General features: G+C 38.2%; 1 protein-coding gene across 3 annotated transcripts in view; it reads left to right on the top strand.

Moving 5' to 3' along the window:
* The window catches only part of uhrf1bp1l (UHRF1 binding protein 1-like), a 121,699-nt gene that overhangs the window by 62,763 nt on the left and 35,813 nt on the right, over positions 1-23,123 (top strand). The window contains exons 9-16 of one of the 3 annotated variants that reach the window (XM_020515292.2): positions 1,797-1,880; positions 3,091-3,255; positions 4,850-5,007; positions 7,639-7,780; positions 12,151-12,234; positions 13,657-13,847; positions 15,088-16,610; positions 21,426-21,601. In XM_020515292.2, the coding sequence (XP_020370881.1) occupies positions 1,797-1,880; positions 3,091-3,255; positions 4,850-5,007; positions 7,639-7,780; positions 12,151-12,234; positions 13,657-13,847; positions 15,088-16,610; positions 21,426-21,601 (2,523 nt within the window). Of the gene's footprint in view, positions 1-1,796; positions 1,881-3,090; positions 3,256-4,849; positions 5,008-7,638; positions 7,781-12,150; positions 12,235-13,656; positions 13,848-15,087; positions 16,611-21,425; positions 21,602-23,123 lie in introns of those variants that run through there. The other 2 variants (XM_020515300.2, XM_048610406.1) reach the window with 2 other exon arrangements.

The following is a 23,123-nucleotide window of genomic DNA, read 5'->3' as shown; positions in this document are numbered from 1 at the left end:
AATTGTAGATTTTATCCAGCTCATCTTGTATAATCTCTGCTGTCTCATCAAACTTTACTGTAAGGCAATTCAATTTATTTAAGAATGTAATGGCATAAATAGGAGCAGAAGGGCTGTTGTACAACAGTGATAGTGTTCCTGCCTTTGAATCAGTAGGACTCTTCTGCACTGGAGAGATGAAATTCCAACTGGGTGACCGCTTCCCAGAACACCTACGCTTTGTCCACTAAAAGGACTCTGAGCTTCCAGTTGCCTGTTACTGCAATACACCATCATATTCCCATGCCCATACTTCTGACTTGGGCCTGCTGCAGTACTCCAGCGAAGTTTAACACAGGCTGAAGGATCAACACCTCCCCTTTCACGTAGGTAGTGTGAAGCCCTCAGCACTCAACATTGAGTTTGACAATTTCAGTGTGTAACTTCTTCCTTCCTGTTCATTACTCATCCCCTCACCCCAAGGTCTTGTTCTGTATAGGTTTCTCCCAGCACAGCCAAAGCATTTTCCATTATTCACATTCAGCATTTAACTCCCTCCTGGCTTATCATGAGCAATCCCTTTGTTTCCCTTTTTTCCCCCGCTTTCAGCACTGTCTCTCACTCTTTCTCCAACAACCTGTCATCAACATAACCACCACTATTTTTCAGCTACTTTCAGTTCTGATGACTGGTCACTGGTCTCGCAACATTAACTGTGTTTCTCTCTGCAGATCCTGTCAGAACTGCTGAATTTCTCCAGCACTTTGTTTTTGTTTGAATCAGAAGGCCTGGATTGAAGTCCCACCTGTTTCAGATGTGTCAAAACACATCTGAACAAGTTGATTGAAAACAAAATCTTGTTTGGGTGGTCTTGGCCCACTGGTAATGTCACTAGGCTAGTAATGCAGAGTCTTGAAAGCTCTGGGGATTTGGGTTCAAATCCCACCATAGCTGGTGACATTTAAATTCAATTTTAAGGCACTCTTGAACCACAAAGATAGTGTCCCTACCTCTAGGCCCAAATACCTGAACAGAAGTCCCACCTACTCCGGAGGTGTGTTGTAAAGTGTGACCAGTTTGATTTAAAAATATCTGAACAAGAACAATCAACACATCAACCCAGTAAGATCATGGTTGAACCACCAGCTCGTAGTCTTGATTGATCTCCATAATCTCTTGTTTCCCTTAATGTCCGATGGTCTGTCATCTCAGCCTGAGTGATGCTCCTTGACTAAGTACCCACAGCCTTCTAAGGTAGAGAACTCCAAAGATTCATAGAACTAAACGAAGTAATACCTCTATCTAAATTTCTGTCATGTTTATCCTGAAACTACCTTCTCTAGCTCTTGAGTCTCCAGCCAGGGAAATAACCTCTCAGCATCTATTCCTCAAGCCTTTCGAGAATTTTGTTTGCTTTATCATCTGTCATTCTTCTAAATTTCAAAGTTGTCGGCCTATTCCATTCATTTTGTTCCTAAATCTGAATCAGAAATATCTTGTCCAATAAATTCCTTATCTATAACCAGGATTTACTTCAACTTCTCACCACCTCAAGCTTGTTTGATAGCTTCTTGGGCAGAACATTATCAAAGACTTTCTGGACATCAGTTGTTTCCAATTGCTGAGATATAGTTGGACACATTTAACTCTGCAGGTAAAGCTCACCCTTTACTAGATGTGGGTGAGTTGTTGTTTGCTTGTTTATTAATTGATGGAGAGGATCACATTTAAAGACAATAAAATATGATTTTAACATTATTCTTTTGAATTTTCTGATACAGTTCCAGTAATTTTTATTTTCAAACATTTATTGACAGGATTTCCAAAACAGATCACAGGTGGAGCCATGCAGTTGTCTTTTACGCAGATTACAGTGGATTACTATCCTTATCACAGAGCAGGTATAATATTAAAATGCATTGAAACTTCTAAAGTACTCCTTTTCAAATCTCTCTATGATATTATGCTGTTTCTCTTCAACCTCCTCTTGCATCTTAGTGTTTACTCCTCAATTCTCATCATCTATTCCCTCAGTTTGCACCTCCACCCACTTGTTAGCAACACTTCAGCTACGTCTGCTCTGGTCTCAAACACACTCCCACTGCTCCTCCATGACTGGTAGTCCCTTCACCTTTGAAAGCACATTCAAAACTGAAAGCTTATCTTTTCAGCTGTACTTTGTCATTTTCCTTCATCATTAATTACCATTAATATTGCTTGTATCTGATTCTCCAATAAAAAACACTTGCATTTACATTGCATTTTTAGTCCAGAAAAAACACACTAAAGGTACTTCACTGAAGCTTCAGTTAAATTGACAATCTGGCATTGGGCAATGTGACTAAAGGCTTAGACAAAATGTTGGAAGTAGGAAGAGAGCTGCAGAGATCCAAGGAGAGAATTCTAGAGCTTGGAACTACATAGTTAAAGGCACACTGGCTAATAGCAGATGGAGTGAAAGGCACATGGCTGCAGAGGTTATTGGAATCAGGGAGGCAAAGGAAGCCATTAACTGATTTTGAACATGAAGATGAGACTTTTTAACTTGAAGCACTGGGAATAGCAAGAGCTAATGTAGGTCAGCCAACTCGAGTGATGGATGCACAGAGCATGGTATGGGTTTGAATTTCGGTAGTGGAGCATCAAGTAGTGCTTATGGGGTGGGTTTGAAGATAGGAAGTGAGCGGGGTGAGCAGTTGTGTAGTTGAGTGTGTATTGCCGGAAGTGTTTTGGCAGTATATAATGAGGTAGCGGCAATGTTATGGAGGTGGAACTAGGCAACCTTTGTGGTGAAAAGCATATTGGATTAACTTCATGTCATGTAGGATGTGAAGGTTGCAAACATCAATGACCAGGTGATTGATAATATTGGTCAAAATGGTTGAGAACAGTGGTTGAAGAAGGGAAAGTTCACAGTGTCTACCACTAGGGACCTTAGAGCGATGACACCTGACAACGATTCCAACTCCCCCCTCCCCAACCCAAAAAGGAATATGATTTTTTTGCAGTTTAATTTTTCAACAAGTATTTCAATGTTGAAACCTTTAACATGTCAATAGTAACAAGAAGTGAAATTCCTGATTTGACCACGTTTTGTAAAATAATGTGCAGGAGACAGCTGCCAGCACTGGATGTACTACAATGAATCAACAAAAACTAGATCAATGTGGGCAAAGGAGTTACTGAAGGATTTCAAATCCAATGTTGAAATGCTAAAACAAGCAGTGAAGGATTACACTAAAACAAAACCTCCTTCACCTCCGCAGGTATTAATAGGTAGGTGCATCTTTTCTTGTTTAAGAGGCACGTTTTTCTGATATTGTGAGAGGAAGTGGTCTGAACCCCCTGACTGTTAATATAGATAGTTCCAGTTATCTATGCCAAATATTCACTTAAGTTATAACTCGCAGTGCTGATCATGATAGATTAAGGACAAAATAGACTTAAGATTTGGATGTGTCTATCTGTGTAAAGTAAGTATGCAAACTAATGTTTTGCTGAAGACAAAGTTCCCAGCACCAAAAGCTATTCTCTTAAATGTCCTATCAAATGTATTTGTATAACAATAGAACCATTAAATATTTCTCTAACTCTCAAACACAAGGTCCAAGCTTTGACTTGGCAAAAGCAACCAAAAACTTGATAGTACTTAGCTATTTCTGTTTATTAAACTAGAAATATTGAGTAACTCTCCTGTTTTGATTTGCCTTGCACCATAAAGTGCTAGAAAATAGCCAATGACGGAACAGTTGGAATCAAAATTACTTTCGCAATTATAAGATCTTTCATGTACTTTAACGTTTTCGCTTCAGCGTGGAACCTAAACAAAAGAAAATTTTTACCAGCTATGCTTTCTAATTGTGACCACGCAAACATTTTGTCACTTGCACGTCCCTTGCTTGGCAGAGGAGCTTCCAAACATCTTAATTGTGAATGCTCTGTACTTGTCCTATTGGTAGAGCATTTGGAGTAAAAGTAACTTCATAGACCAGTTGAAATCGAAATTTTGTAGAATCACTGAGTCATACGGCATGGAAACAGACTCTTCGGTCAAACTAGTCCACGCTGACTGTGTTCCCAAACTAAACTAGTCCCACATACCTGCATTTAGCCTATATCCCTCCAAATCTTTCCTGTTCATGTACTTATCCAAATGTCTTTTAAATGTGGTAACTGTACTTGCATCTACCACTTCCTCTGGCAGTTCATTCCACACATTGCCACTCTCTGCCCCTCATGATCTTTTTAAATCTCTCCCCTGTCACCTTAAAAAATATGTCCCCTTGTTTTGAAATCCCCTATCCTCGGGACAAGGCACTTACCATTAATCCTATCTTATACCCCTCATGATTTTATAAAGCTCTATAAAGTCACCTCTCAACCTCCTACGCTCCACTGGTAGAGTCCAGCCTCTCCCGCCTATTTTGATAACTTAAACCCTCCATTCCTTTCAACATTCTGGTAAATCTTTTCTGAACCTTTCCAATTTAATAATATCCTTCCTCTGACATGGCAACCAGAACTGGCCACATTACTCCAGAAGAGGCCTCACCAATGTCCTGTACAACCTCAACGTGATGTCCCGACTCCTTTATTTCAAAGGTCTGAGCAATGAAAGCAAGCATACTAAATGCCTTCTTAACCACCCTGTCTACCTCTGAGATAAATTTCAAAGAATTACGTACCTGAATCCCTAGGTCATTCTGTTCTATAACACTACCCAGGGTCCTACCATTAATTGTATAAGTCCTGCTCTTGTTTGTTTTACCAAAACGCAATATCTCACATTTATCCAAATTAAGCTCCATCTGCCACTTTTCAGCTTTTGGTCTACGTGTTCCTTTACATGCATGCTTTGAATTTATTGCAGAGACCACACTCAAACATAAACCTGTAACCACAGGTAAAGAACAAATGTCAAAAGGAACCAGTACTGCTGCTACTACTCCTGCAGCTAATCAACAGCCAAAGACAAAATTATTGTCCAGTTGTTTTGTATTCAGAGTGGAAGATTTAAATATTTATCAGGTGAGAACAAGTTATCATGGAGCTGGAATTTGTTGAATTTGTGTAATATATGACTGGTTTTACATTAAATCCTAATGTAGCACTATTGCGATTTTGCTGAAGAAACCATTTCCCAAACTTTACGCTGGCCAGACAGAGCATAGATAGGAGTTACATGTGGGGACCCTGTGGAATCCCTATCATAGCACATTGTGAAGGAATTGTCTGGAAAATTGAATTTTCTGCTGGGCAATCTGGTACCCTCTGAAAGTTTCCATTTAAATCCATTGAAATGAAGTAAAGGAGTTTACTCAGGAAAGGTTAGACCTTTAAGTATGTAGTCTAACTCTTGAGTAATTATTTAACAGTCCCCATACTTACTTACACCCCACATCCTCTTTCCCCCATCCTTAAAGCCAGACCCAACCTGGCACACTCTCCCACTCACTCTGACCTAGCCTAAATACTGCATCACTTGCTTTGCTGTCTTACACTCTGGTAACCTTCTCAGTTAGTACCTTACTTATCTGGCACCTATGCACCCTACCCTCCTAAAACTTAACATCACACTTAACTTACATATTTCTAATTTGACAGTCAGAAATGTAGAGCCCTCTTTCGCAAGCAGGAAAGGCTATAATAGATTGTCACTTCCCAGAAAATCCAGCCCCATATTTAATATTTTACATATGGTGCAAATTTCTTGGGTTTTCCTTGAGTAAAACTTGCAGAAATCCAGATTTTTTGCATTATGGTCAATCAAAATAGTAAAAGCTCATCTTCTGTAGCTGCTAAACATTTTCTCGTGGTTCTGTTACTTCAGTTGAGAGCAGTTTTAAAGATATCGAGCAGTCAGTGTCGTTTTGAATTTTCTTAGATCATCCTTTGTAAACTACTTGGAATTGTTTGAGATAGTAACTAAGCTGGTGAATGAGAATATTTCAGTGAATATAGCTTATTTGGATTTTTAAAAGCATTTGACAAGGTTTTATGAGGCTCAAAAGGAACCTTATTTAATGGTTACAATTACTGAAAGGATTTGGCAAGTAGTTTGACAACAAAAGATGGGAGCATAGATCGTAGAATCCCTACAGTGTGGAAACAGGCCATTCAGCCCAACAAGTCCACACCGACCCTCCGAAGAGCGTCCACCGCGACTCATCTCCCTATCCCTGCATTTCCCATGTCTAACCCACTTAACCTAAACATCACTGGACACTATGGGCAATTTAGCATGGCCAATCCACCTAACCTGCACATCTTTGGACTGTGGGAGGAAACCGGAGCACCCGGAGGAAACCCATGCAGACACAGGGAGAATGTGCAAACTCTACACAGACAGCCGCCCGAAGGTGGAATCGAACCCGAGTCCCTGGCGCTGTGAGGCAGCAGTGCTAACCACTGAGCCACTGTGCTGCCCACTTGTCCTGTACCCCTCACTTGAATTGTGTACATCAGTATCATGTCTTGAGCGGGATTTGAGTTGAAAACCTATTTGCCAGCACAGTTTAATGGATATGTGGAACAGATTCTGAGAGAAACAAATTGAACTCTTGTTAGTCAAAACAATTTTTAAAAAGGGAAGTGTGGTCTTTTTTTTCAGTGGGAAAATTGAATGTTACAGCAAAGCAGTAGCATTACTTGGATTTTTCAACAGTGGGTAGGGGAGGGATCTTTGTCTTCTCCCAGGGTGCTTTTAGATTGAATAACTGGACAAAAGCAAAATACTGCAATATAACATAAAAGCAACAAAATACTCAGCAGATCAGCCTGCATCTGTGGCGAGAGTAGGAGAATTAATGTTTAAAGTTGATAACCTTTTATCAGAACTCGTTACACAATTCACTGGTCAAGTAATGGTCTCTGTTTACTTAACAATCATGCATCATGATTTTAAAAAGGCACAGCTACATTTAAGAAACAAGACATTAAATGATAGATTAAATATATTTACACACCTCTTTTTAAAGAAAGGCATATCATAAACCTGATTTACCATGAGTGTCACATTTAAAGTATCAGTTCAGATGACAGTTATTCACAAAATGAAAAATAATCTGCTACTAGTGAGCAGGAATGAAAACTATTCGAGTGTTCAATTATCTATCTATCTAAAACATTGTTATTGGTTAAGATTTGCAACATCATTAAAGTACAGAACTTGTAAAAAAACATAAACTTAATCATACTACAGCATTTTTTGTATCTGAGATGCTGTTAACTAAGTTTCCAGGCAGAGTTGGTTGATTGACCTAAATTATTAAACTTTTTACAAATATGTTTTTGTTGCCATCAAATGTTTGATAGTAGCAAAGCAGTATTTATTGCCTATTACTAGGTTTCCCTAAGGGTATTAAGAATTTATCACCTGACCTGAACTGGAAACACACGTAAGCCAGACTGGGTAAAAGCATTAGCTTCCTAATCTGAATGACATTCAGGATCTGGGCTTGGAGATTTTTATGACTGTTGGAGAACTTCCATGACCATTTTTTATCGTGCTAGCTCACAAGTGATTACTTCTATTTTGTTCAATTCACAACTTGCTGTAATGGAACTAGATCTCTCTTTTTGGTGCTCTGAAGTTTTATAATAGTCATGATATCACTATTTACATAACTTCATAAAATTCTTAACTTGATTCACTTACAGGTTTCTACAGCGGATCAACGTCGAGATTCCCCCAAAGCTATGATCTGCTGCAATAAGAAGTCTTTATATCTTCCATCAGAGATGGCAGCTATTCATATTGAATTCACTGAATATTATTTTCCAGATGGGAAAGATTTTCCTAGTAAGAATTTGTGTTGAACTAAATTGTATTGTGTAAACACTATCATATATGCTGGATGAAAATAATTTGTAAGCTAATGCTGTTGTGCTGTAGTTTTTTGAATGGAGAGGGGAAAGTGAATGAGGCTTCTTTGAAGTTGAAATGGTTATAATGTGCCTGTAATGACCAACTTGATCTGAATTTTTTGATGAGGTGACAAGGTCTGTGGATGAGGGCAATTCATTTGGTGTAGTCTATTTTGACTTCAGCAAGGATTTTGATAAGGCCCACGTGGGAGTCTGATATCAAAGGTAAGAGCCCATGGGTCCTAAGGAAATTTTGCAAATTGGATGCGCAATTGGCTGAGTGGCAAGAAGCAGAGGGTGATGTATGAGTGTTTTTCTGATTGGAAGTCTCTGTCCGGTGAGGTCCCACAGTGGTCAGTGTTAGAGCCCTTGCTGTTTGTAGTTTACATAAATGATTTGAACTTGAATGTAGAAGGGTTATCAGTAGGTTTGCAGATGATACAAAAATTAGTGGGGTGGTAAATAGCAAGGAAGGTAGCCTTCGATTACAGGAAGATTATAGACAGACAGGCTCGACAGATGAAAATGGAATTCAATCCAGATAAATGTGAGGTGATGTCCTTGGGCAGGACAAACAGGCAAGGGAATACATTTCGAACAATAGGACCCTTGGAAGCACCAACGATCAGATGGACCTTGGTGTGTATGTACACTGGCCCCTTAAGGTATCAGGACAGGTAGATAAGGTGGTTAAGAACACATAATGGCTTGTCTTTATTAGTCGAGGCAAAGAGTTTAACAGCAGGAAGATTCTCATCCCTTGAACTATTCCTGTAAATCTCTTCTGCACCCTCTGCAGTGCATTCATATTTTTCCTATTATGTGGTATCTGCAACTGTTAACAATACTCCAGCTGAGGTCTAATAAGTGTTTTGTACAAGTTCATTATTACCTCTCTGCTCTCGTACTCTATGCCTGTATTAAAGTGGGAATACTGTATGCTTTATTAACTGCTGTTTCCACCTGTCCTGCCATCTTCAATGATCTGTGCCTATATCAGAACATAAGAACTAGGAGCAGGAGTAGGCAAATCAGTCCCTCAAACCTGCTTCACCTTTTTTTTTACAGAAGTCTATGTGGATAGATTTTGGTGTGGACTGCTGATTCAAATGCCAATTGCAATATAATGCTTTGTAGATCTTGTGTATACTTGGCTGGATTTGTCTGAGAGAATCTATTAGACATTGGATCTTATCATATTCTCGATCATTATTTGATAACAATCCTAGCCAATGAAAAATACTTAGAAGAATTTTTATGTAATTTGCAGTCTTACAGATTAATGTAGCCCACTGATCCCACTCAGCTCATTAATGACCACACAGTTCACTGTAGTATCATTTATTTTGCATCACTTCTCCATTGCTCCAAAGAGAAATGCAGTTTATCTGCACGTATTTCACTTTCTTATGAAACAAATTTGTGGTACATGTTGTTATAATTAAAAATAGATTGTTATTGGGTGTTTGTTCTACATCACTCGGTGATATTGGATACTGTTGCTGTTCTTGTACAAATGGGTAAATCTTTCCCTCTTGAAATGTGACTGGGAAGGTAGATATCAGGTGGGTTTACATTGAGGAATTCCCTGCCACCACAGGAATCAAGTTCTTGGCAGGAATATCTTTCTTTCTATTCTGCTCCCAATTCAGACACTTAAGTGGTCCACTGACAACACTTAAGGACCTTCTTTCACCACCACCATGCCTAACTCTGTTCCTGGCTGGTGAGAGCATTGGCAGCTTTCACTACTGGTGCAACAGAATTGTCTGTCTATAGGTTGGGGAAAGATGAGAATGATCAGGGTGTACATGGATTCACAGTGTGGCTACTAAAAGCTGACACCCCTCTCCCAACAAACTCCTCTATACAATTTCACCCTCATCCCAAAAAGTTACTTTCTGTGTTTGTATTTCTGGTCTTTTCATTACTTTGCCACAAACAGTTACTGCTAATGAAGTGATGTTACAGCTGTCAAAGGCTGCCAGCTTCTGGTTGGCAGTTTCAGGCAGGTCAAGATATCACTCTTCTGGGAAGTAATCCAGCGGCCAGCTCCCTGTTTGACCACTTAAGTGTCTGATAGTTGCATGATCCAGTGGGATTTACTGTTCCCATTAGTTGGTGGGGAGAAGCCTGTCCACTTTTACAACCACCACTACACACAGAATCCCAACAGTGTTGAAGCAGTCCTATAATGTGGAAGCGGGCCATTCAGCCCATTAATTCCACACTGATCCACCGAACAGAATCTCACCCAGACCCACCCTGTCTGTGTAACCGTGCATTTCCCATGGCTAATCCACCTAGTCTGCATATCCCTGGACACCACGGGGCAATTGTATAGCCAGTCCATCTAAGCAGCACAAAAACCGACGCAGACATGGGAAGAATGTGGAAACTCCGCGCAGACAGTTGCTTAAGGGGGGAATAGAACTTAGGTCCCTGGCACTCTGAGGCAACAGTGCTAACAACTGAGCCGCCGTGCTGCCCCCATGGAGCCAGAAGTGGAAGATTCCACCCCATACTGCTGAATACTGCCAACTACAATAAATGAATACTGTTGCTAATGTCTTACTAATGTTAGTGTTGTGGTTTAAAGTTTTTGAGAAGATTTGTGGCTCGAGTTGTGGACGAAGTTGGAGACTTGCTCGCCAAGCCAGCGTGGTTGATTGCAGACGTTTCATCACCTTGCTATGTAACATAGTCAGTGCACCTCTGAAGCGTTGTGTTCTGTCCCCCTTGTTATTTATATGCTTCACTTTGCTGGGGTGGTTGGCATCACTTCAGGTTCTGTTTTTGAGTGAGTGGTTTGTATATCAGGTCCAGTTCAGTGTGTTTGTTAATGGAGTTCTGGTTGGAATGCCAGGCCTCCAGGAATTCCCTGGCATTCTCTGTTTGGCTCGTGCTATTATGGATGTGTTGTCCCAGTCAAATTTGTATCCTTTTTTGTCCGTGTGTATTGAGACCAGTAAGAATTGGTCATGTCTCTTGGTGGCTTGTTGATGTTTGTGTATCCTTATCGTCAGTTTTCTTCCAGTTTGGCCTACTTAATGTTTTTCACAGTCCTTGCATGGTATTTTGTATATTAAGTTAGTTTTATTTGTTGTGGTAATGGGATCCTTTATGTTCGTCAGTAGCTGTCACAAGGTGCTTGACTGTGAGAAACATTAAGTAGGCCAAACTGGAAGAAAACTGACAATAAATATACAGAAACTCCAACTAACCACCAAGAGACACGACCAATTCTTTCTGGTCTCGGGACACGTGGACAAAGAAGGACACTAATTTGGCTGGGACAACACATCCATAATAGAGAGATAGCAAGAACTGCAGATGCTGGAGTCAGAGGTAACAAAGTGTGGAGCTGGAGGAATACAGCAGGCCAGGCATCCCCAATCTGAAACATCAGCTTTTCTGTTCCTCTGCTGCCTGGCCTGCTGTGTTCCTCCAGCTCCACACTTTGTTACATCCATAATAGCACATGATAAGCAGAAACATGCCGGGGAATTCCTGGAGGCCTGTCATTCCAATGTGGACTCCGTCAACAAACACATTGAACTGGACCCGATATACAAACTACTGAAAAACAGAAGCGGAAGTGATGCCAACCACCCCAGCAAGCTGAGACATGTAAATAGCAAGCAGGACAGAACACCAACACTTCACCAGAAGCACACTGACTATGTTACCTAGCAGGGTAACGAAACGTCTGCAATCAAACACACTGGCTTGGCGAGCAAGTCTACAACCTCATTAGTGTTGAGGCCCAGTCAACCATTGCCTATAGTTATATGCTTATAGTTTTGCATTATTTTGCATGCTAACAATGCCTGCAAAATGTGAATGATTCATTTCACTTTTAAATATTAAGAAATGTGAGAATATTGACAGGGCAGAAACCTAAACTAATGTATTTAAACTCAAAAGGTGAATAGTAGATTTTCTTATCTCTGAAATTGGACTGAGAGTTAAAACACACTGGAGAGTATTCACTACTGTGCAATGATGAATGTGATCAGGATACCTTTTATTTCAACAGATGAATGAAAAGAACTAAATTATGATATTCATAGATATCTCGTAATATGGATTTAAGAAAAGTTCATATGTGAAAGTGGTTTTCTATTTTGTAAAGAAAATTAATGTTGCATTTTATAGTATTTGGCAATCTGACTTGCATAATGGCTATGATTGTTATCCTCTCATTACAGCTCTTTATTAACTTCAGAAAATATTCTTAAATATTTAATATGAGATTTAAATATTGCTTTTATTGAAGTTCATTCTTCTGGTCTTGCATTGTAGCAATATGGAATGTGTTGGACAGGTTGGACAGGTTGGACAAGATCCAAAATCACAGTTCTGTCCTAGATCTCCTTTCCTGTACAGGTTATCCTATTACAGTTATCTCTAAATTGGTTTTATTTTTGGTGGAGGTGAATGCCAAAATCTCTCATTCATTAATTTCACATGATATTTCTTAAATCACGACTGGGAGAATTAATGTTTTTAATTAAAACTTCTTAATTGGGTTTTCACCAGTTTGCATTTGTGCTGAACTCTTGTGAACCACAAAGATTTAAGAATATAATATCACATTCTTGTAATAAAAAGGGCTTTGCACCAAGGCCTTTTGCTGACATAAACTGTAGTTCATCATGATGGGCAACATGAATGTTTTCATCGCCTCAACCAGACTTGACTCGTGCAGATTGTGAAGAAGTAAGACAAATTTTGTATTTTAGTCGATGTATTACAGTCTACAAAGTAATTTGGCATGTTGTCTTTATTTAGATTTATCTAAGAAAATTTAAGTGTTAAATAATTTGATATTAAATCAAGATCACATACTTGACCAAAGACCAAATCACAGTGAACAAATTAATGTTACATTTTGCATTTGAAAGATCACTGAAAGCAACAGAAATAAGAATGTTTAAGATTTAAATTTTAAAAATGAATCTCTGCCATTACTGAGCCAACTAAATCATTGAATGCAAAATATTTTGATCAAATTAGTTGGGATAAACTGCAGAAAACATTTTTCCAAATTGTCTTCACTTTCATTTGGCTGGAATAAAATGTGGCTTTTTTTTAAAAATAAAAGTAAATAACGATATGGGGTGGGTTAAAAAAAAACTAACTTAAACTCTTCAGATAGTGAAAATAATAAATCCTTAATTATTAAATTAAAAAATTATGCTTGCATCATTTCAACATTCTCACCATTTTAACTCTACTTGTGCTGTTATTTCTAAATAATTAAAACATTGTAGTAAATTCCAAGCTTTAGTAGCACATGAATGAATGCAGGAATTCCAAATTTTAATTAACAAAAGTTACTGTAACAATTTTATCCTTTTTGGTACTATTGAAATGGTAGATGTTTAAAAAATGTAAAAAGCTTTACATTAGATTAGGTCTCATTATTAGATCAGCATGGCAAATCACTCTGGTGAAAACTCTGTTTTATATTAAGTATCACATCTTGATAAATTACTTTTAAATCTAGCATGAAGATGCAATACGTATATTGTGCCTTAATTTTGGAACGGCAAAACCCATTTTATGTGATTTGTTTCCTACGCTCTGCCTGGCAGTGGTCTTTGTACATTATTCTATTAGGAAAAAACTCACCACAATTTTGTAACTATCATTTTTCGCTTGATCATATGAGACCAAAAAAATTAGGGAGGAAGTCAGGGTCCACCATTCTTGTATGCAATGGGTTTTGCCTTGAAAATTGATAAGACTGTCTTGATTCATCAATTTTTTTTTTTAACTGACATACATATGTGTTCCTATGTGCAGTTCCTTGCCCTAACCTTTATGTACAGGTGAATGCACTACAGTTCACTCTTGATGCAAGGAGCATGTTGTGGTTGAATCAGTTTATGCTGGATCTGCGGCAGAGTCTGGAACAGTTTACAGCCATCTATAAACTTGATATTGCAAAAGAAGATGAACATGTCGATATACGAATTGATGGACTGATGCTCAAAGTATGTAAAAGTATAATGTTGCAGCTGAGATCCAGTAACCTTAAAATTAATCCATGGAATATTATTCACCTTGGGTTTGACATCTCTTTCTGTCAGTGAGAAATGTAATAATAATACCTCATGGCTTAATTTTAAGTCTATTGGTTTCAAAGTATAACATACTTTTAAAATCCAAAAATTACCCAAAAAGTGGAGAGCCGTATGATCCCATTAAAAAATGGAGTCTAGCATGAACTTAAGCTAAAGGATAACCCCAGTCAATCTCAAGTTGCTGTAAATTGTTGGCTGGCAAACAAGTGCCCACCATGTTCTGTGGACCCAAATATCCCTGCACTGGCCAATATCCTCTGGTAGGAAGACAATCAAGATCAAGGTTTTTGAGAAGATTTGTAGGTTGGGTTGTTGACTTGCTCCCTAGCTGGTAAGTCTGTTCACAGACGTTTCGTCACCATTCTAGGTAACATCATCAGTGTGCCTCCGGTGAAGCTTCACCAGGGATGTGCTGACTATGTTTCCTAGTATGGTGACGAAATGTCTGCGAACAAACTTACCAGCTCGGTGATCAAAGCAGCAACCAGATTATCAAGTTAGTACCTTATAAATGTACTGACACTGTGTGACAACTGGATTACAATTGACTATTTTAGAAGGCATTGTATACAGGTTGTTACAGCTCTGTGATCATGTAATGACAAGACCTTGATTTCTCTAATGATGATTGTTATGGTTCTTTGGTTGCCTACTTTACTACTAAGGTGGAGCAAATAGAAAACTGAAGAGGATAAGCAATTTCCTAGATTGAATTTGCTGTTTTTTGATATTCTAGCAGTTTCTCTGCAGCACCCAGGCAAGCAAAATGTCAACATAGCAATGTAAAAAACAGGAGCAGGAATGGGCCATTCAGCCCTTCATCCTGCACTGCCATTCAATATAATCATGGCTAATCATCCATCTCAGTGCCCTGTTCCTTCTTTCTTCCCATATCATTATGGAACTTATAACCTGCAGGCCAGCCTTTCAGTCTGACTGGTCTGTAACAGCATTTATTACCCAAATTGAGAATAATCCTAATCACATTTACTTGCCTTGTAAACTAGTTGTGTAAACTTATGTCTGCTTTGCTTTATAAAATGGTTTCAGAAGTAGTGTTTTGTGAAAGAAACATATTGAAAAAATAATTGTTATTTTAGTTGTTGTTTTATGTTACTGAAACTTTGAAAATATCTTTGTTTTATATCAGTTTATTATTCCAACTGATAAGAGACCTGATGACCATCAAGACCGTCCGCAATCCATTTCTATTCAGACAGCAGAGGTGTTGGCTACAAATACAAGGCACTCATCAAACTGTACACGAAGTGACTTGGAAGCCATAATACAGGAGTTCAAAGATGATAAGTTTTTTAGCAAAATGTTCACAACCTTTCCTAAAACAGCAGAAAGTTTCAATGTATTACATCCTGTGTTTCAAAGACATGCCCATGAACAGGATACTAAGTTGCATGATGTTTACAAGGGCTTAGCTATTCCAAAACTGAATACAAATGCATTGAAAACTTTTGCTGCCACAGATGTGTGGGCCATACACTTTTCTCAGTTTTGGATCGATTACGAAGGAATGCAGAGTGGGAAAGGAAGACCTGTCGGGTTTGTGGATTCTTTCCCTCTTTCTGTCTGGGTTTGTCAACCCAACAGATTTGCAAAATCTCAAGAACCTTTCCTATTATCCAGACAATGTGCCTCTCAAATACCCAAGAGTGAATCCAGTGACTTGAGCATTCGTTTACAACGCAAAAAGCTCTTGAGGGAGTACTATAGTACAGAATCTGAACCATTTACTAATGGACTGGGAAGATCGAATTCTTCAGATGGTGCTGCTGGATCCTTGAAATCCTTGCAGCCTTCAGATGCTGATATACATGTTCTTGTACACACTCAAAAGCATGTGAGCATGCAGGTTAATCATCATCAATATTGCTTCATGCTTCGCCTTCAAAATTCAATTAAAAGGCTTCAAGAACAATTTCATAAGAACATCGAGGAGGTGACTGGAAAGCCAATGGAGCAAGCAAAAATTTGTATTGGGTTGTTGATCAAAAGTGCTGAAATAGCTTTAATGCTTCATCCACTGCCTCAATCCGAGGCTCATAATAAGACTCCAGTGGAAAACAGAAGTCCGACAGAATCTGACCTTTCACCGTCTGAAAGCAAAGAAACCCTGGCAGCAGAGAATGAAGTACCGAGTGATGATTCGGGGACCGTCCGTCTCAGCCAAAAAATACTTAATGAATCACAAAGTACCGAAACTGAAAATACAGATAAAAATGCTGTTGGACCTATGGACTCTTTGCTTTCTAAGTCATACAGTGACTCGGCTTTGATCAAAGGTATATCATTGCAGACCTCTTTCGATCGTACTGGTCATCAATTTCCAGTATTGTCAGATGTCTCTGGAACTCATCCAGAAGATAAAAATAAGCTTAGTGAAGTCACAAAGATTTCAAATGTTGAAGCTCTCAATGTCTCTCAAAGCATGGAGCCACTTGGTGTTTACACAGTAAATAAAGATGAATGCAGTATTCTTCCTTTGTGTAAGGAAAATTGTCAAGAGGAAATATCAAGTACTTTGCAAAACAAAAGAAATGGAGCCATAGATTCATTAAATGATATAAAATGTGACCAAGAGAACTCCATGCAAAACTTTGATTACAGTAAAGAAATACCACCTACAGCAAAGCTGGTGTTACCTCAGTCGGTATCAAGGTATGCAGCTATTTGAAGTCACCATTTATCATTATTTGAAGGCAATTTAGGATAATGCATGACCATACAGCAGTTCTATTATGGGTTAGTATTAATTTCATTTTGTCATAGTCTGTAGTTGGTATTTTTTTTCTTAAATGCTTGCTTGTTCTGTTGCCATATTTACGTCGTAAGACATTTGTTTAATGGTGTTAGACATTGGAATACTTCTTTAAAGCATAGAGACAACAAGTAATCTGCCAGATTCTTCTTCCGTATTGACATAAGTGCATTATATAAAAACAAAATACACTTGACAAAATATTTTTAAAATCTGAAATTTAATTGCTCACAAAATATAAACTAGCTACATTGCTAAATCATAAATCATACCTTCTTTAATGTTTGGTATGCATTCCATTGTGATGAATATCAGTAACTCTGTTGTAACCTATAGATATTTTCCAATATCTTTATGCCAATTACCGGTTTGTCTTATATACAGCTTGTTGTAAAAGTAATGTTTCAAAAGTTATACATTAGCATGACCTAGTGGCCTCTTTGTGCAGAACACAACTTTTCTAGATTGCTCTAATATGCAGCATAATTGATGCAGTTTCATGTGAAGTACACCTGGTAACAATGTGTCAGAAATAGGCAGGATAAATGTTGCAAAAAAGTTAGCAAAGATGATGGATCAACAATAGGAAATCTTCAAGTATTAAAGGATAAGGGCAAATCAATTGAATAAGCAAAGAGACTGATACTAAGAAACTAGACTTGTGAATAAATAGATTCACAAGAAATTGAAATGTATGAGATTGTAAGAAATGAGAGTGTGGCAAGACATGTGGTTGCTCCACCATTTAATAAATGCTGATCTGATTACAGCTTATCACCCAATTTCCTGCACCCATGTCTAATTCGGTCATAAGTAAAGTAACTGATCCAGCCTTCACCAGATATGAATCTTCCATGTTTCACCTCTTCACTCTTCTAAACGCCAATGATTATAATCTCAACTTCTCCTCAGAATGCAAGGCCTTCATCCCCAGAATCAGCCCAGTGAACGTTTTCTGAATGTTTTCCATGCATATCTATCCATCCTGAATAAGGAGATCAAAACTGTACACAGTACTTGCTGCAATTTCGTCAATGCTTTCTAAAGCTGGTCACAAAATTGTCTACTTGTACACTCCGTCTTCCTTGCAATGAAGGCCACTGTTCTGATTGCCTTTGCCTCTTACCTAACTTTTTGTGATTCATGTACAAGGGCACCCAGATCCTTCTGAACCACAGTATTCTGCAGGGTCTCTCCATTTAAATAATATTGTGCTTTTCTCTTGCTGGCAAAGTGGACTGTTTCATGTTTTTCTACATTGTATTCCATCAGCCAATTTTTTTGCCTATTTAACCCAACTAAATCCCTGTACAGACTCTGTTTATTGGTCAGAACTTACTTTCTTCACTTGACAAATGTGTCTACAACACAGTCTATTCCTTCTTTCAAGTCATTAATGTAGATCATAAATAGTTGAATTCCCAGCACCGATCCCTTTGGCTGCACTAATTACAGTTTGGCAACTTGACTGTCAGATCCTGTTTGTCATCCTATTCTCTATCCATGTTAAATGTCACACTTAACAACATGAGCTTTTATCTTGTGCGATAACCTTTTATATGGCACTTTAATGAATGTCTTTTTGAAATTCAAATACATTATGGTTCCTCTATCTGTCCTGCTTAAGATGCTCACTCAGAAAAGGGTTGGCAGTTTAACAATTAAATTGTTGTGAATTAAGTGAATTATAAAAAGCAGTAGAAGGAAAGTAAGTGATAGAATACCTCAAAAGGAAGATGAGGCAAAGCTGATGGATAAAATGAAAGATAATGGTAGATTTTGTTCTAGTATTTTTAAGTAGAAGATTAATTCGAAAGGATTATTTTGGACTGCCCAGGAGCTGTTGGAGTAAATTCAGATTATGTATATGGCAGACATATTGATAATCTATTATTCATGTATCTGGATACATCTGTAATAGAGTTGTAGAGGTATACAACATGGTAATAGACGCTTTGGTCCAACTATTCCATGCCGAACATAACCCCAAACTAAATTAGTCCCCCCTGCCTGGTCTTGGTCCATATCCCTCCAAACCTTTCCTATTCATGTGTCTATCCAAACATCTTTTAAATTTTGTAATTGTACCCACGTCCACCACTTCCTCAGGAAGTTCATTCCACATGTGAACCACCCTCTGTGTTTTTAAAAAAAAAAAAAAATTTCCCCTCATGTCTTTTTTAAATATCCCTCCTCTCACCTTTAAAAGGTGTGCCCCCTGGTCTTGAAATCCCACATCCTAGGGAAAAGACAACTACCATTAACCCTATCTACACCCCTCATGATTTTATAAACTTCTATGAGGTCACCTCTCAACCTCCTGTACTCCAGTGAAAAAGGTCCCAACCTATCCAGCATTTCTTTATAACTCAAATCTTTATACCCAGCAACATCCTGGTAAATCGCCTCTGAACCCTCTCCAGCTTGATAATATCCTTCCTGGGCGACTAGAATTGGACACAGTATTCCAGAAGAGGCCTTGCCAGTGTTCTGTACAATCTCAACATGACTTCCCAACTCCTTTATTCAAAGGACTGAGCAATGAAGGCAAGCGTGCTAAATGCCTTTTTAACCACCCTGTTTATATGTACCTGAACGATTGTCGGAAAAACCCATCTGGTTCACTAATATCCTTTAGGGAAGGAAACTACCATCCTTACATGTGACTCCAGACACACAGCAGTGTGGTTGACTATAACTGCCCTCTGGGCAATTAGGGATGGGCGATAAATGCTGCCTAGCCAGCGACGCCCTTATCCTGTGAATGAATAATAAAAAAAAAACCTTGGTCCCTCTGCTCTACAATACTACCCAAGGCCCTACCATTAATTGTATAAGTCCTACCCCTCTTTGTTGATCTTGATATTCCCTCAGTGTCTTTATAGGAGATTGACTTCTGTATGAAACAAATATTGTATTTTTTTTAATCGATGGTAATGAGAATGAGAGTGTAGGCTTCTAAAATATAAGGTGAAGCAGTAGTTACTGAAAATGAGAGAAATGTTGTTTTCTAAACTAATAAATAAGCTGGTGGTTTAAGTCTGTGACTATACCACCAGAATCATAGGAGGGTTTGGCTTCCACCTGCCTGCCAGTTCTCTGTTCTGTCCCACCCAAATCCTTAGGAAAACAATATTGCTGTAAGCAGGGTGGATAACTCTGCCATTTGTTATTTTGATTCAGTGGGTAGATGAAGAATTCCAGAGTAGCAACTTGTTGTTCTGTGGGTTTTGCAAGCGGTTCCAGATGGGAGCAGTAGTTAGGGCCCCCAATCTCTGTATTTAACATTGACAAGGACAGCAGACCCAAATCCTTCAGACATAATTGGTATTTGAGAAAAACTCTCAGTATTTCTGATGGGTGACTTCTCAAATTCTTGCTTACATGCCTTGCAGATGGTAACCTTACATCACTGAGACCAGAAGTTTCCAGACCTTTTTTTTATTTTAGGTGAATATTAGGTTATGATTGTTAAAGCCATAGAAGCAGCATGTCATTTACTTGTGGATCATTTTTACTTTTGTACACTCGTCACTTTGGATTTCAATGAGCAGTATTTTTTTTTTTGCTGATTCAAATGTCTAATGTGCTTCTTGAGTTTCACCTTCTTCATACTTGTTTTAAAAATCATTTATTTTTCTGTTCTATGCTGCAATGTGTACCATTTCACAGTGCGATGTGTGACCAGCGGACTAGCTCCCAAAATATGCTCTTGAATCCTTGAACTCGGTACTGGGAGATCACAAGAGTAGCCTGGATCAACTTTAGCTACACTAAATATTTTGGCCAGTGAACCCATGCACATTGTCATTTATGTAGTCAAATTTTATTACCGGAGTAATATTTTGTCAATCTTTTACATGGTGATGCACCACCTTTACTGAAGATACTTCAAGTGGAAATATATTAATGACTGAATAGCATCCTCGGAAACAAAACAGATTTGTTCGTGACTAAATAAAACACTAAAGATTAGGTTGGGACATTTTTGGGACACCTCTGCACTTGTCATGCCATCACCTATTAAGACTGAAGATGATTATTTTCTCATGCTGATTGTTTGTGATGCACATGTTGTGTTATATATTTGTTAGCCTAGCATAATTAGAAATATACTGCAATACTTGAAAAGAAATAGTAACAGTTGTTTGCTGCAGTATGGTATGCCAGACAGATTTCCACATGGATCTTTGATTGGAGCAGATTAACATGCATATAGTTTTAGTCTAGCGGGTATTGAATTGTATGTCACGTGATGAGGAAGGTATTCACCAAGGCAGGGAAACAAACATTAATCTGCAGTCCGTGCCCCGTCCTCCTCACGAACCTTTTGCTTTTGGTATGACAACACTTAACCTTGCTGATTGGGAGGTGCAAAGTGGAGATCAGACACTTCCCATATCCCAATCCAGCTGCTTTTACACAGGTCTTAGTAATTGCTTCAACACCAGCTGGCAGTTCAAGAGTTCTCACGTGGGTTTCCTTGCTTGGCCTTTTGACTTGGGGAATAGAATTTGGCATGGGAGCCTCAACAGGAGGAGGCAAGATGACAAACACTTTTCTAAATGTTTTGATTTCTGTTGCAGCAATTATTTTAATAAACTGTGATGAAAGTTTTCTTCTGAAAAGAATGCTATGTTAATACACTTTTACAAAAGTGACCTTTGTAAACCAGCGTCTAAATTTTCTACTTTGAATTTTTACACACAAATTAGTGGGAAACTGAAGGATCGTGCACAACCCTCTTTTACTAACTACCCTGTAGTGCATAAAAATGTGAGGAGAAGCCCATCTCAGATTTCGCTGGATACTTTATCAATTGACAGCAGTCTACTGGAGGAACAGTTCTTAGAAAGTGATGCAAATGAAAGCTTCCTTTTGTTGGAAAGGGGTAAGTTGTATTTCATTATTCACACCTTTTCTGCTATGTTTAATTTGTAATTGTGGACTAATGCTTCGTAAAGTAAATGTTAAAATAGAACCAGCAATTGCGTCACAAACTTGATATTCAAAACTTACTTAACTGTCATAAAACTTGAGATTAATGCATTGCATGATAATGCATGAAATGGTGCACACTGTAAGCAAAGCATGAAAATTTAAGTGTTGAATTATTAGTTAAATGTATTTTTATACATTTGTTGCCTCAGCAACTTCTCTTGCAGATTTGACTTTATAGATTAATTTGACAGGTGCTTAATCATAGTTTATACCATTTCTCATAGAAGAATCCTTGCATATCAGGATTACTTTATTAATATTACACAAACTAAATCAATTGTTTCTGATCAACCACAAATAAAAGGTTTTACTTTGCCAGTTTCTGTGGGAATACTTAACTGAATATTTTAATGCTGGTATAAACAGCTGATGAAAATGTAATGAATTTAGCCATAACTCCCAAGTAAAGGTTTGATGCTTCCTATTGTACAAGTGTAATCCATCCAATTACTCTGGACCCTGTTGAACCTTATTCTGTTTGAGTAATCCTGATACAAACCCATTCTGATGTGTCCAAGTTTAATATTTTTGCCTAAACATTATTTTAGTATTTTAGTATTTAATTATTTTAGTATTAGGAAACTATAACAGTTTACTTTAATTGTTGCAAATCCCACGATTTGTTACATTACATTACATTACATCACATCACATCACATCACATGAAATGTTTTCCTTATTTCAGGATAACATCAGAATGGAAGGCTGTGAGAAAGTTTGATAGTTGTGCCATTGAAACTAATCAATTATAACATTAATGTTTATACATAACCTTTTAAAGTGATACACAGTTAAATTCATAAATACAACCTGCATTTCATTTGTAATAATGAGTTAGCATGCAGTTTGCACTTCCATTGCTAAATATTTATTTGGCCTTCTGATATTGCTGACACAAAGTACAGATTAACATGTTGATAATTAAAGGCTTTTCTCAGTTCATTTTTATTCCATGTACTAAAGTCATATAGGCCAACTTATCGACTTCTGCCAGTCATGGAAATGAAACGTTATTTTGATGTTGCATTAAAGTGGTTACAAGTAATCTCTTACTCCAGCATTTTTAAACCCTGTGAATATTGATTGATTAAATTGATAATATTGTCACATGTACCGAAATACAGTGAAAAGCTTTTTTACGAGTGGTACGAGCAGATCACAGCAAGCAAATGATATACAGATCAAGAAGACTTGGAGGCATACGGGTTATATTGCAGTTTGCGATACTTGAGGCGCCAGTCCATTCAGCAGTCCGATAACAGCCAGAAAGAAGCTTTTCCTGAACCTGCTTGTGTGTGTTCAGGCTTCTGCATTTTCTGCCTGACGGAAGAGATTGTAGGAGGTCCTTACCAGGGTGCCATGGGTCTTTGATGATGTTGGCAGCCTTTCCATGGCAGTGAGCCGTGTAAATA

The sequence above is a fragment of the Rhincodon typus genome, chromosome 22, assembly GCF_021869965.1.
Source record: "Rhincodon typus isolate 14 chromosome 22, sRhiTyp1.1, whole genome shotgun sequence".
NCBI lineage: Eukaryota > Metazoa > Chordata > Chondrichthyes > Orectolobiformes > Rhincodontidae > Rhincodon > Rhincodon typus.
The sequence above is the reverse complement of the archived record's forward strand: the minus strand, read 5'-3'. Positions and strand labels throughout refer to the sequence as shown.